We start from the raw sequence: 15000 nt of genomic DNA on the forward strand, positions 1-15000 counted from the left end.
CTGGGCGTTAAGCAAACAAACAAAAAAACAAACATTTCAGCTTGGTGGCTTAAAAATTAATTAATGACTTTGGTCATTAAAAATCTGAAAATTGTAAAAAAAAATTTTTTTTTATAAAACGATCCAAATTTACGTTCATCTTATTCTCCATCATTTTCTGATTCCAAAAACATATAAATATGTTATATTTGGATTAAAAACAAGCTCTGAAAATTAAAAATATAAAAATTATGATCAAAATTAAATTTTCGAAATCAATTTAAAAACACTTTCATCTCATTCCTTGTCGGTTCCTGATTCCAAAAACATATAGATATGATATGTTTGGATTGAAAACACGCTCAGAAAGTTAAAACGAAGAGAGGTACAGAAAAGCGTGCTATCCTTCTCAGCGCAACTACTACCCCGCTCTTCTTGTCAATTTCACTGCCTTTGCCATGAGCGGTGGACTGACGATGCTACGAGTATACGGTCTTGCTGCGTTGCATTGCGTTCGGTTTCATTCTGTGAGTTCGACAGCTACTTGACTAAATGTTGTATTTTCGGCTTACGCGACTTGTTTTACTTTTTTTTAGGCTGGGGAGGGGGGGGGGGGGGGTCCGGGGATCCGCCCCTGCCCTGGGGTCTTCATCTTCTTCTTTTTCTGCGTTCGTGGGCTGAAACTCCCACGCACACAAGTGTTTTTATTGCACAAGCGGATTTTTATGTGGATGGCCGTTTTTATCCATGTGTTTTTGTCCTCTGGGCTCATCCCAGGTCAGCCCAAAAGTCCTGACTTGCACAATACTGTTATCAGGAATTGGGTGGAGTGCCTTTCACATTTAATAAAGTGCGGCAAGCATGGCGGGTTCAGTTACATCTTCTGTTTTTATAACTTGATAGAACGTATTGTGTGGGAGAGATCTATATAGATTGTCCAGTAACTCGTACACGCCAACAGAGCCTCAGGTCCACCCCCTTTTAATGAACAAATATGTTTTGCGATTTTTTTTTTTTTGGGGGGGGGAGGGGTTGAGGAGCTAGCTTTTGGGGTAAAATATGTCAAGGCACAAAATGGCACGCACGCACACACGCACAAATACACACACACAGACACACACAGACACACACACACACACACAGACACAAACACACACACACGCACGCACGCACGCACACACACACACGCACATATACATACACACACACATACACACACACACACACACACATACACACACACACACACACACTCACTCACTCACTCAAAAGCCTATGTAAAGTCAAGTGATAGATGAATTAATATTTGAATGAGGAATTGTAACAAATTTGTCAGATTACCGCTTTATATAACCTTTTGATTTAATGTTCTGGTTTTTTTTTTCTTCTTAAAATGTCTTTCCCATTTATCGCGTACGTCTATTTTCGTACTTTCGCAATTGCTAGATTCAGGTTGGTGGACGTCACCATGAAAGGTTCTACCTTTAATGTTCAAAATAACATTAGCTAAGGGGAGTTATGCAGAGCTTCCAAAATAACCCAGCAAACAATTGCATGCAATAGAACAACCCACACCCACAAACAAAACTTGACACCAAACCTTGAGGCACTGAACCAAGAAAGGAAACATAATATGTACGGATAGAATGAACTCTGCCGCTCCTTATTTGAGAACCTGCCAGACTTTGACATGTGATAAGGTCAGGCATCCCTCCGCTTGAACCAACAAGAAAATAACTTTGGACTGCTTCCTGTGAAGGATGGGACTTTTATGAATCAAAATGCCGCAGGTTGTCATTTGTGTTCGTTAAGAAATTAATTCATAAAGGAATGTATTTACATGTGCAACACTTTTTGATAGAACTACGGAATGTTGTTTATTGTCTGTTCCCTTTTCCGACCACAGAGGTTGTTCTGTGCAACTCAAATTATCTGAGATTGACAGAGGCCCGAGTTACTGGAAATTCAATAATTCTCTCCTCCAGGATAAAGATTTCATTGATGGTATGAATAGAATGATTGAAAATCACGCATATGATTTTATTAACGATACTGATTATCAAACCGTATGGGAGCTGTTAAAATGTGAAATAAGAGATTATGCAATGCAGTACGCGCAGAAGAAAAGCGTTGAAAGAAGAAACGGTATTGTTTTGTTGTATGCTGAATTAAATGATTTGGATGCAAGGTTAGCGAATGACCCAGATAACTGTGGAATGCAATGCGAGCATGAGAACCTTAAGTTAAAAATAGAATTAGTTGAGCAGTGTAAAGCTCGCGCAGCCCAAGTACGCGCCCGTGCGAAGTGGGTAGAACAGGGAGAAAAGAACACAAAGTATTTTCTCAACCTTGAAAAAGCCAGAGCAAATGCGAAGATAATGGACAGTATACAGTGTGAATCTGGGGAAGTGATAACTGACCAGCGTGAAATCTTGAACGCGCAAAAGAATTACTATGCTGATTTGTACAGAAAAAAAGTAAACGTTGAAAACATGGACGAGAAGGTGGATCAGTTTTTATCTGATGTGACAACATTACATATTTCAGATTTTCAGAGAAATGAGTGTGAAGGGTTAATAACTGAAAACGAAGCTCTCGCTGCACTTAAACAAATGAAATCTGGGTCGGCCCCTGGGGTTGATGGAATTACTGTAGAATGTTTGAAAGTGTTTTGGACCCGCATCAGAACATTGTTAATTGCGTCTTTTAATGCAAGTTTTGACGATGGAAAATTGTCTTCCACGCAGCGCAAAGCTGTCATTACCCTAATACACAAGGGAAAGGATTTGCCTAAAAATGAATTAAAGAACTGGAGACCCATCTCCCTTACAAACAGCGATTATAAACTGATAGCCAAGTGTTTGGCAAAAAGGTTAGGAAGCGTTATTGGTGATATTGTTCAGAAAGATCAAGTCGGTTATATTAAAGGCAGAAAAGTATCTACAATATTAAAGCCATATGTACTCGATGACTATACACGCTAATTGCTTTACCAACAGCTGGAGACATGCTAAATCAAGTTCCCTGCAAAATATTGTGGTCTAGGACCCCTTCAATGTTGAGATATGTTAATTTTCATTTTGATCTGGATCGTCCTATTTATAGATTTGCCAACAGAGGTAGCGTTGACGCAAGGGAAATAACTCCGCGTCTTTGTTTACATCCACAGTTTTTGAGACTCTAAAACAAGCTGTAATGCATGTATATGGTCCGCGCATGGCGACATATCGTCATTACATGGTCTTATGGTGCGTTTGACATCGATTATGGGCAAACTACACTTTGTAAACACGGGAGCGCGTACATATGCCTTTAAGGTTAATTGATGATGTAATCGAACAGTCACACGAGTTAATTCAACCTGGCCTGTTGGTCGCAATTGACTGTGTTCAAGCGTACGATAGTATTTCAAAAGAGTTTATTATTAAAGCCTTTCAAAAATTCGGGTTTGGGCCAGAATTTGTTCAATGGGTAACTGTGTTAATGAACGAAACGGTTAGCTCAGTGCAGTATTGTGGATGGTTGTCTGATTTTTTTTATGTGAAAGCCGGGATTCGTCAAGGGTGCCCGTTTTCATGTTTGGCCTTTGTACTGGCCATTGAATTGTTGGCATCAAAAATAAGACAGTGTAGACGTATTAAAGGAATTTCGTTATGGAACAATGTTGATATTGCAACTGTTATTAAAATTGCTCTGTATGCAGACGATATCACCCTTTTTTTAAAGGATGAAATTGATATGTATTATGCACTTGAAATAATGAATGACTTTTCTAGCTTTTCAGGCTTAAGGATACATAAGAGAAAGTCTGAGGCGATGTGGTTGGGTAGTAGAAAACATTGTGATGAAACATTTTATAATTTTGTTTGGAAGAAAAAATTGAAGATTTTGGGTGTATATTTTTGTAATGATAAGAGTGCTTCTTTGGTAGAAGATAACTGGACTGGAAGAATAAGGAATATTAAGCGATTGATTTGTGCATGGGAGAAGCGAAATTTGAGCATTGTAGGGAAAATATGTATTGTGAAAACGTTTTTAATTTCACAATTTGTGTATATTATGCAAGCGTTTGTATTACCTGACTGTGTTTTGAATGAAGTCAATACCTCATTGTTTAGATTTTTGTGGCGAAAAAGAGATTGTAATCGGAAGGCCTTTGAAAAGGTGAAAAGAAGCGTTTTATGTTTTGAAATTGAAAAAGGTGGTTTAAAAATGATCGATATTAGGCAAATGCAAATTTCTTTTTTTATTACAATGGGTTTCACAACTGACTACATCAAATGAAAATGATAATTGGAGTTTCACTCCAAAGATGATGTATTTGCGTTTTGGAAAGCATTTTGAATGTTTCTTATCGAATGTAAACAGTGCAAGATTTAAAGGGTTAGACCTAGTGAAATCACACTTTTGGAAAGCAGTATTAAAATATTGGCTGGATAATAACCACTACGATCGTGGGACAGTCGGGCCGACTTTATTATGGAATAATGCATGCATAACGTATAGTGGCAAAGTTTTATTTTTTGAAAGTTGGATACAACGAGGTGTATTGGTATTAACTGACATTGTACGTTCGGGAGACATATTATCATATCAAGACATATGTGATTTGATTGGATATTCGCCAAACCGAATTCTTGAATATAATGTTGTAAAAGCTGCTGTGTCATTATTTATGAGAAAAAATGTTGTAAATATGACTGATGATGTTTGTATTACCTTACCACTGTTTAACGTCAAAAATGTGTTAAGTGCCAGAGAATATAGGAAAGAGATTATTAATATGAAAACAGATGTACCATGTTCCGGAGGATTTTGGAAGAGAAAGTTTAATGTAGAAATTGATGAACGATCTTGGATAGTTGCCTATCAGTCAACACAAGAGACTAGATTAAGAGTTTTACACTGGAAAATTATGCACAACATTTATCCGACCAACATTCTCCTGTGTAAAATGAAAGTAACGGAAACTAATAAATGTAATTACTGTTGTGATGTAACTGATTTCATTGAACACTTCTTTTTTGAATGACCGGTTGTATACACATTCTGGAAGTTTATTGAAGAATTTATTTTTCGTACTTTAGAAATTAAGATTGTTTTGAAAGTTAGTGATGTTTTATTTGGTATGCATTTTGTAATGGTGAAAAAGGCAACTATGTATAAATTGAACCACATTATCTTAATCGGAAAGATGTGCGTTAGTATATATAAAAAAACAAATTCGTTTTTACCGTTGGAAAGTATTTTTAATAGGCAGTTACAGATAAGAAGCATTTTTGTGTGAGTGTTCGAAGAACAAAACGTTAAAAAAGTTAGCTTGTTGTACTCGATAAGTTGTATTTAATTCATTGTATGAGATATTGTTAATTGTTGTTATTTATTTGAATAAAACATTTTGAAAAAATAAAAATAAAAAATAAATAAATAAATAAATAAATAAATTCATAAAGGAAATCCTGCTTTGCAGAAAAAGCAGCCAGGATCTTTCTTTCTTTCTTTATTTGGTGTTTAACGTCGTTTTCAACCACGAAGGTTATATCGCGACGGGAGCAGCCAGGATGGTTTTGTTACAAATGCGTGCCGGCATTTTCGTAGGCTCTCAGATGTATTTGACACTTTATTATATGGTGTTGTTGTATTTGTAATGGGTCAGAGGGCAGTTTGATTCGCACACGTGTCTAAGTTGTGATTGGCTGGGTGCTTTGTTCGACATTTTATAAGGCTTGGTTGTATTGTGTTTTTGCCTTTGGCAATATTCTTTGGGAAAAAGGTTATGATTTGTGTCCTAGCTTTCTATCCGTGGTGGTTCTGTGCAAAAACTTGATACGTAGTATGGTTGCATCGTCCTTGGGGTGGAAAATTGGCCAATGAATTTGAAGAAACACATGCACTTTTCTGCATCACAAATGCAAATACCAAAAGGGTGTGTTGTATTTAAAACCTCCATGTTTGTAACAGAATGCAATTTTGCAAATCTGACGTTTACTTTTTATGCTAAGACTTAAAGGGAGACTTTGGCCAGGGCCAGTCAGTGTCAAAATGGAAGGAAGAACTTATCCCAATGTTCGTATGTGTCTTCTTCTTCTTCTTCGATCATGGGCTGAAACTCCCACGTTTGTTTCGTGTTTGACTGTTTTAACCCCGCCATTTAGACAGCCACATGCCGCTTTCGGGGGGTGTATGCTTGGTATTTTTATGTTTCTATAACCCACCGAACATGGATTACAGGACCTTTTCCATGCGCACTTGGTCTTGTACTTGCGTGTACTCACAAAGGGGGGATAAGGTACTGACAGGTATGCACATACGTTGACCTGAGAAATCAAAACAACGTCCACCCTTTAACCCACCAACGACCTTCCGCTTGTGAGGCCGGCGTCTTACCCACGAGGTCACCGGCACGGTTGGCCTAGTGGTAAGGCGTCCGCCCCGTGATCGGGAGGTCGTGGGTTCGAACCCCGGCCGGGTTATACCTAAGACTTTAAAATTGGCAATTGGCGTCTGGCATTATGGGGTTAGTGCTAGGACTGGTTGGTCCAGTGTCAGAATAATGTGACTGGGGGAGACATGAAGCCAGTGCTGCGACTTCTGTCTTGTGTGTGGCGCACGTTATATGTCAAAGCAGCACCGCCCTGATATGGCCCTTCGTGGTCGGCTGGGCGTTAAGCAAACAAACAAACAAACAAACAAACAAAAACCACGAGGTCACTGTGCCCTGTCACATCCCATGGATTTAAAGTGTTATTCACACAGGAACGACGTTATTTCGTTACATCGATAGAAAATGGGTCAACGGACGTCAAAACTAGGCCACGACAAAAATCGAAAACAAACTTCTTCTTTTTGGGGCGTAATCGCTGTTTAAAAGAAAATGTATCGGGTTAAATAGAATAACACACACAACCAATACAAGTTGACATCAGAGAAAAGAGTCAGTAAATGTGGAATTTCTTTCTTTATTTGGTGTTTAACGTCGTTTTCAACCACGAAGGTTATATCGCGACGAGGGAAAGGGGGAGATGGGATAGGGGAAAGGGGGGAGATGGGATAGAGCCACTTGTTAAGTGTTTCTTGTTCACAAAAGCACTAATCAAAAAATTGCTCCAGGGGCTTGCAACGTAGTACAATATATGACCTTACTGGGAGAATGCAAGTTTCCAGTACAAAGGACTAAACATTTCTTACATACTGCTTGACTAAAATCTTTACAAACATTGACTATATTCTATACAAGAACCACTTAACAAGGGTTAAAGGAGAAACAGAATCCGTTAGTCGCCTCATACGACATGCGGGGTGCAGAGAAATAAGGATGTGGAAAAGAAGACTTTTGGTAAGTGAAATAAAGGTGATGGATCCAGTCAGGTAGAAATAAGACAACAAGAAAAGAATTGGAAAACTGCAGGGAATAGTAGGGAGAGTTTTCTTGGAAGGAAATATAGGTGAAAGGACCGGTAAGGCAGAAATAAGACAAATGAAGAGAAGAAACAGAACCGTTAGTCGCCTCTTACGACATGCTGGGTAGCATCGGGTAAATTCTTTCTAGTCCCAACCAATATGGGACTCCCCCTAACCCGCGGGGGGTAATGTGGAATTGGAGGGAAGATTTAATCCTAAATAAAAGAATGGGCAGATTCAACTCGATGTGCAAAATCATCTGGACGAAAAAGAAGAAAACAATTATCAGTGGGAGAACATACTTTGCTCCCCAGGTTATTTGAAAGAATCAATCATATTTTGAAAACAAAACAAAACAGAAACATTGTGAAAAACAAACAAATACAAAAACAACCAAGGTCAAAGTAAAAGGCCCAGCAAGTTCCAAAATGGAAAGAAGATCGTATCCCAAGTGATAAACATGGATAGATCGAGCTATCTTAATTTGCAATGATATAATCTATACGGGAAGAAATCTAATGACTTAATTTCAAGCGGGTGAGCACACTTTGCTCGAGCTGGTGTTTCGAATTTCTTTAATAATATCACACAATCAATGAATATAAAATAACATACAAAACCAAAACCTAATGTCAGAGAAAAAGGGTCAGTATGTTTTAACATGGGGTGAAGGTCTTTTCCTGCATATAAAACATGAACAGAATCGTCTCCAAAATACAATATGATTTGCGAGGGAAAGAAAGTATCAAATTATAGTTACTCAAAGTTGGCCATCATACTTTGCAAGAGAAGGTTTTTCGAATCAGAAATCAGAAATAACAAGTTGCGTAAGGCGAACATACAACATTTAGTCAAGCTGTCCAACTCGAAGAATGAAACAGAACGCACTGCGAGACCGTATAGGCTTACGTAGCATCGTCAGTCCCCCGCTCATGGCAAAGGCAGTGAAATTGACGAGCCAGAATAGCGCGGTAGTAGTTGCGCAAAGCAGGATACCACGCTTTTCTGAATCTCTATCTTTTTAACTTTCTGAGATTGTTTTTAATCCAAACATATCATATTTATATGTTTTTGGAATCAGGAACCGACAATGATTTAGATGACATTGCTTTTAAATCGATTTCAGAAAATTCATTTTATTCATAGTTTTCATAATTTTAATTTTCAGAGCTTGTTTGTAATCCGAATATAACATATTTATGTTTTTGGAATCATAAAATGATGAAACATAAGATGAAAATGTTGTTGGATTGTTTAAAAATAAAATAATTACAATTTTTAGATTTTTAATGACCAAATTCATCAATTAATTTATATGCCTCCAAGCTGAAATGCAATACCAAAGTCTTGCCTTCATCGAGTATTGCTTGGCCAAAATTTCAATCAATTTCAGTATGTTTTTCAAACGAAACCGAACATGAACAAATAAATAAAAAATCGAGAAGCAACCGATATCATGGCAATATCCTTTTGAAATCATAAAAATCATTTGAAATATTAGAAATCAATTGAAATCGTTGAATTCATTTCACATTTCAAAAAGCATTTAAAATCATAGCAATCAATTGAAATCATAGAAATCATTTGAAATCCAAGAAATCATTTGTAATCATCATTTAAAATCCTAGAAAAGTCCCTTTTGTTTTTCCGATCATAGAGAGGTCAGTTGTTCGCGTTCATCTTTTCTTTTTCACTCCGCCTTCACTTTCTGTTTAAAAAGCTTAACCTAAGTGATGATTATGCTCTATACTTTTTGCTGTTCAGTGTCAGTTACCTGTCGCTTAGAATTGCTCATACATCGCCCGCACGTGCACGTCACACGCAAACAGATCCATACGCGTACTCAACAGCCAAACGCGTACGCAGGTACGCGCCACACCCACGCAGGCACAAATGCAAGTATGGACGGACGCACACACACACACACACACACATACGCACGCACGCACGCACGCACGCAAACACGCAAACACACATACACACACACGCTTGCACGCACACACACGCATGCACTTTCGCACACACACACATACACAGAAGCACACACGCACGCACACACGCACACACACACACACACAGACGCACACACGCACGCACACACGCACACATACACACACACATACACACACACACACATGAACACACACACATGAACACACACACTCCGTCTAGAATCCACTTCACACGCAGATTATGTCAGTGCAAACCCTCTCCCACCACCTCCACCATTCTACCCCATCTCTCACCCCCCCCCCCCTCCCCCCTCCCCCACACACACCCCTCTGCTCTACATACACACTTATTTTTTTCATCAGCAGTTGACACATGTTTCCAGTTAGCAACGATAACGTCAGTTGGCGACAGGACGGAAAAGCTCAAATACATGATTCAGCGTCAAAGCATTGATTTTGGGTTTCAAAGATGTCTAAAAGTATCCAGAAAGATGCACAGATAGGAAAAAAACAGAAAGCAAAATGCACAAAAAAGGCAGGAACCCACAAAGAAAACAGAATTAGATACAAAGAGAGAGGCAGAGACAGAGAGAGGGAGACAAAGAGAGACGAATAGATAGACAGAGACATAATGACTGACAGACTTAATAGAGAGACAGACAGACAGACATACGGACGGACAGACAGACAGACAGACGGACAGACACGCACGCACGCACCCACAGGCAGAGATACACAGAGACAAACTGATTGAGACTGACAGACAGACAGACAGACAGACAAACACGCACGCACACACAGACAGAGATCCACAGAGAAATACTGATTGTGACTGACATACTTAGAGAGATAGCCAGACAGACAGACAGACAGACAGGCAGACACACGGACAGACAGACGGACAGACAGTCGGACAGACACGCACTCACACACAGGCATAGGTACACACAAAAAGACTGATTGAGACTGACAGACTTAGAGAGAGAGAGACACACAGTGACATGCAAACAGATAGACAAACAGAGATACAGAGAGACAGAGAGACAGACAGACAGACAGACAGACTAGCACGAACACACAGGCAGAGATACACAGAGAAAGACTGACAGACACACAGACGGAAGGGCAGTGGTGATGACAGCAATCGAAAACGATTGGCCAAACATTTTTATCTCCTTGTTTACTTTCTTTTGCCCAGTGGCCAAATACATTGACAGGTTTCGATGTATTAAAGAAAATGCGTAAAAAAGTTAACACTGTTCTTACATTTAGGTCGAGTAGGCGATATAATTATTTTTTTTTTTTCACCACTCAGGTTTGTTAGATGTGGCGTTCACTACACTTGTACAGTATCGCGGCAACCTTGAGAGCGATTTGTTTCTTACATTTCTTGAACTGACAATATCTGTTTCATGATTCGATTATGCATAATATGACCATGCTTTAATTGAAAGAAAATCGAACTTCTGTCGTTTGACGGCGGAGCACAGACCAAGGACTGACGTGGGGTCTGCTTAGTTGATGTTGCATCAATTTAAAGCGCCGTCCTCCTCGTGGAAACTGTTCTGCTGCATGGCCATCTCTGCTGCATGGCCATCTCAGATCTGGCCAGGATTTTACATGGGATAGGACCATCCCCCCACTTGGTCATATATGTAAAATCAACATTTTGATTAGACTGTTTTCTGTGCAGATTTGCTCGTATTGTTGTTGTTGTTGTTGTTGTTGTGGTGTTGTTGTTGTTGCTGTTGTTGTTGTTGCTGCTGCTGTTGTTGTTGTTGTTGTTGTTGTTGTTGTTGTTGTTGATGTTGATGTTGTGTTGTTGCTGTTGTTGGTGTTGGTGTGTTGTTGTTGTTGTTGTTGTTGTTGTTGTGTTGTTGTTGTTGCTGTTGTTGTTGTTGTTGTTGTTAATGTCGCTGATGCTGTTGTTGTTAATGTCACTGCTGTTGTTGTTGTTGTTGTTGTTGTTGTTGTTGTTGTTGTTGTTGTTGCTGATGTTGTTGTTGTTGTTGTTGTTGTTGTTGTGGTGTTGTTGTTGTTGCTGTTGTTGTTGTTGCTGCTGCTGTTGTTGTTGTTGTTGTTGTCTCCTAGAATTTCATTTCCATTACTTCATCATCCCATCACTGGAAAATTGGGGTCGCTAGTGGAATCCTAGCAGCAACAAGAGTCACAATCTATCTAGGCAATGTTCTAGACCAATCCGTCTCCAGCCGACACCCACCTGGCCATCCTCTCAAACTACCTCATTCAGGCCTGGAACTACGTGACATCAGCTATACCTGGTATGGCCCTCGTGAATGCTCGGACAGAGTCTTCAGGGGTCTCTAACCGTGTTTGCGCGGTTGTTTCTTGAAATCCGAGAACAGGCTGAACTAGCTTGGGGAGTTGTCAAGAAAATATGGTGGATGCGACAACAGCAGTGCTCCCATTGGTGCCAAGAACTCGGTTGTCGCGAAGGCAGTGTGCACAGGTGCGTTGTCATGTTGCAGCATAAGCCCTCGAATACCCGTGTTTGGACGGTGTTTACACCAAGCCTCGAATGGTGTTGGTGTTGTTGGTGTTGTTGGTGTTGGTGTTGTTGTTGTTGGTGTTGTTGTTGATGTTGATGTTGCTGTTGTTGTTGTTGTTGTTGTGGTTGTTGTATGAATTGACTTTGAAGATTGACACTAGTGAATTTTAAGACAATTATTAATATAAAAAAAATCCCTTCTACTTTTACACAGAACGCGGTCAGTATGTGGATTGTTAACCTGTGTCCAAGGGGAGGGCGGGATTGTCTCCCCTGTCACAGCCTGGCCAGACCTCGACTTCAGACGGTCAGCAAGATCGTTTACAGGGTGGTCCAAAAAAAAACGCCCTATTTTCTTTTTGATCTAATTTTTGACTGCGAAGAAATAAGATTTAGAAAATTTCTTCACAAAACAATAGCAGAATCATGGCAAATTATGTCTTGCAAATTTGGTTGAAATTGGTTTGTCCTTAGTACAGGGTGACCCCAAAAAAAGAGTACCCAAACAAAACGTCATAAATTGAACAAAAATAAAGCAATCTTCATAAAATGTATTTACACACACAAGTAGCCTCTGCATGATTTGCACAGAAAATGTTAGCGTTCTAGCTTGTCTTTCAGGAAAGTTATGCTCATTCTACAGAACATGCTCCAAATGGCCTCCGCGCCGCTGCAGGCAAACTTGAACTCGCCGCGCAAAGTTATCAATCACCTGCACACACTCCTGTTGCGAGATTCCGCGAATGGTTGTTGTGATGGCTCTCTTGAGTTCTGTGATTGTCTGTGGGTTGTTCCTGTAGACGTTGTCTTTCAGGAACCCCCAAAGATAGAAATCTGGGGGATTTAAATCCTACAGAGCTGCCAGGGTCTGGGAATTGTTGTCGTATATTCTGTCCTGGGTACCCCCACAGAAAGTAGTCGGGGGTGTTGCGATCAGGGGAATAAGGTGGCCAAGGGAATTCAGTGCGTCGTGAAACGAGCCTATCGCCAGGAAAGAGGAGGCTGGATGGAGAATAAGTGGATAATGTGTTGCTGTAAGTTTATTGTTACGTTATTTTGTTAGAATGTATGTGTATTTGGTGTTTGAATAGTATGGTTTTATTCATAGCCGATATGTAAAGCGCGGAGAGCATAGTTTACTGTGGTTCGCGCTATATAAGCTGTCATTATTAGTATTATTTTATCCTTATATCATCAACTGCTAAGGACAGACCAATTTCTACCAACATGTGCAAGACATAATTTGTCACCATTCCGCAATTGTTTGGTGAAGACATTTTCTAAATATCTCTTTGCAGTCAAAAATGAGATCAAAAAGAAAATAGGGCGCTTTTTTTGGACCACCCTGTACATGGGAACGACTGTGCCTTTAAGAGCTCCAAAAAGAGCGTCGCAGTTTTTTCTCTAAGATTCTGTCTTCAGGTTCTTCTTCATTAAAGGCCCACTCCGCCTCGTTAAAACAGTTCTCCTCACCGTCTCAGGCCTGGTCTGGTTGGCTCACGTAAGTGTAGCCTATGCGATGCTAACTTTTGTCTGTCTGTGCGTGCGTGTGTGATAGAAACTTTAACATTTCGTCATTTGAAGACGTCACATTATGGCGTAAGAGGGTTAGACGTCACGCGAAGGAATTACTGAAAGTCTCGGTCATTGTTACTTTGAGCGGGCCGAGACTAGTTGGCAGTCGTGTCGCAGGTATTGTTGACACTCTCTCTCTCTCTCTCTCTCTCTCTCTCTCTCTCTCTCTCTCTCTCTCTCTCTCTCTCTCTCTCTCTCTCTCTCTCTCTCTCTCTCTTTCTTTCAACTTCAGGCCCTTCAAGCGTTATTATTCTGATTTGTTTCGTTTTGGTTTCATTTTTCATTGCTCATTTTTCTTTTTGATTTATCTCCCTTCCCCCTTTTGCGCTTGGAGGACATCATCTTCTCTGATAAGTCGTTTTGATATTTGTATTGTTGTTTTCATTTTTTTTTTTAACCTGTTGAAGACCATTAGGTCGAAACGTTGTTCATTGTCATTTGTTTGTATATTTCGTTGCAGTCCAGAATATTAGGTATTACTCTTAGTCGTGTCCCTGTAAGTAGGCTACATATCTAGATCTAGTGTTTCGCTTTCTTGCACAGTGTCACCAATGCTTACTGTGTGTGTGTGTGTGTATGTGTGACGGAGTGATTGAGTTTGTGTTACTGTTTGTCGATTTCTTACGTGAGCCTTAAAGGCTTCGCCTCTTGTTTTAATACGGGATAAGAACATTTATCCTACATACGTGAGAGAGATACCCGTGAGATAAAAATCGTTCAAATCACACGTGTGTATATCATGTAAATGAGGTCAACCGGAAGGTCAAGCTATGTAAATTAGTAGTACATGGGATCAACCGGAAGGTCAATCTATGTAAATTAGTAATTACACATTCATGAAGAACTACTTTTGCAACAAAATGGCAACTGTCACGAAAACCGATTTGTCAACACTGAACGAATTTTTGAGTGATGAGCTGTTCGAAGACATGTTTGGTGATGACGCGAATGACAAAGTCGATGAAGAAAAGAGTGAGTCATCCATGATTTATGATTTTTCTCCAATAGACTCATTCGTTCAGACAAACAAGAACAAGAACACTCTCCGAAAAACGGTTTACGATATACGTCGCCTATCGACGTTTATGGCGAAACACGGGGACAAAAGAAACATTAGGCGTGATTAGCACCATCCAACCACAAGAATTATGCAAAATTCTCTGCTCTTTTTTCATGAGTTTGAAAAAACCGGATGGCAAAGAGTATAAACCATCCACGCTGAGGGGCCTTCTTAGCAGCATCCATCGACAGTTGAAGTCTAAAAAGTACTGTGCATCCGTTAACTGAGAGAAGTCGTGAAGACAAAGCAGAAGATTGTTAAACAGGAAGGTTAATTGTGGCAACTTACCTAACAGGGGTCAACCGCTGAAACATGAAGATGTTGACAAGCTGTGGCAGACAAAACAGCTCCGAGTCGCAGATCCAGAAGCAATCCTGAATACTCTGTGGTGGCAAAACACAGTCAACTTTGATCTGGGCAGCCGAGCGTGACTCCTCACAGGCACATGCAGTGGGGAGACGTGTCCTTACATGAAGACAGTAATGGCAGAGAATATCTCCAATTTTGCGAAAGACAATCCAAAA

The 15000-nt window shown here is 39.9% G+C and overlaps 1 protein-coding gene across 1 annotated transcript in view; it reads right to left on the reverse strand.

The window, feature by feature from the left end:
* Positions 1-15000, reverse strand: part of LOC138974583 (neuropeptide FF receptor 2-like) — a 64446-nt gene that overhangs the window by 27544 nt on the left and 21902 nt on the right. Inside the window, exons 6-7 of the mRNA XM_070347303.1 lie at positions 14765-14941; positions 12696-12843 (exon numbers count right to left, since the gene is read on the reverse strand). Of these exons, the coding sequence (XP_070203404.1) occupies positions 12696-12843; positions 14765-14941 (325 nt within the window). The remainder of the gene's footprint in view (positions 1-12695; positions 12844-14764; positions 14942-15000) is intronic.

This window comes from Littorina saxatilis, linkage group LG8, assembly GCF_037325665.1.
Source record: "Littorina saxatilis isolate snail1 linkage group LG8, US_GU_Lsax_2.0, whole genome shotgun sequence".
NCBI classification, from domain to species: domain Eukaryota; kingdom Metazoa; phylum Mollusca; class Gastropoda; order Littorinimorpha; family Littorinidae; genus Littorina; species Littorina saxatilis.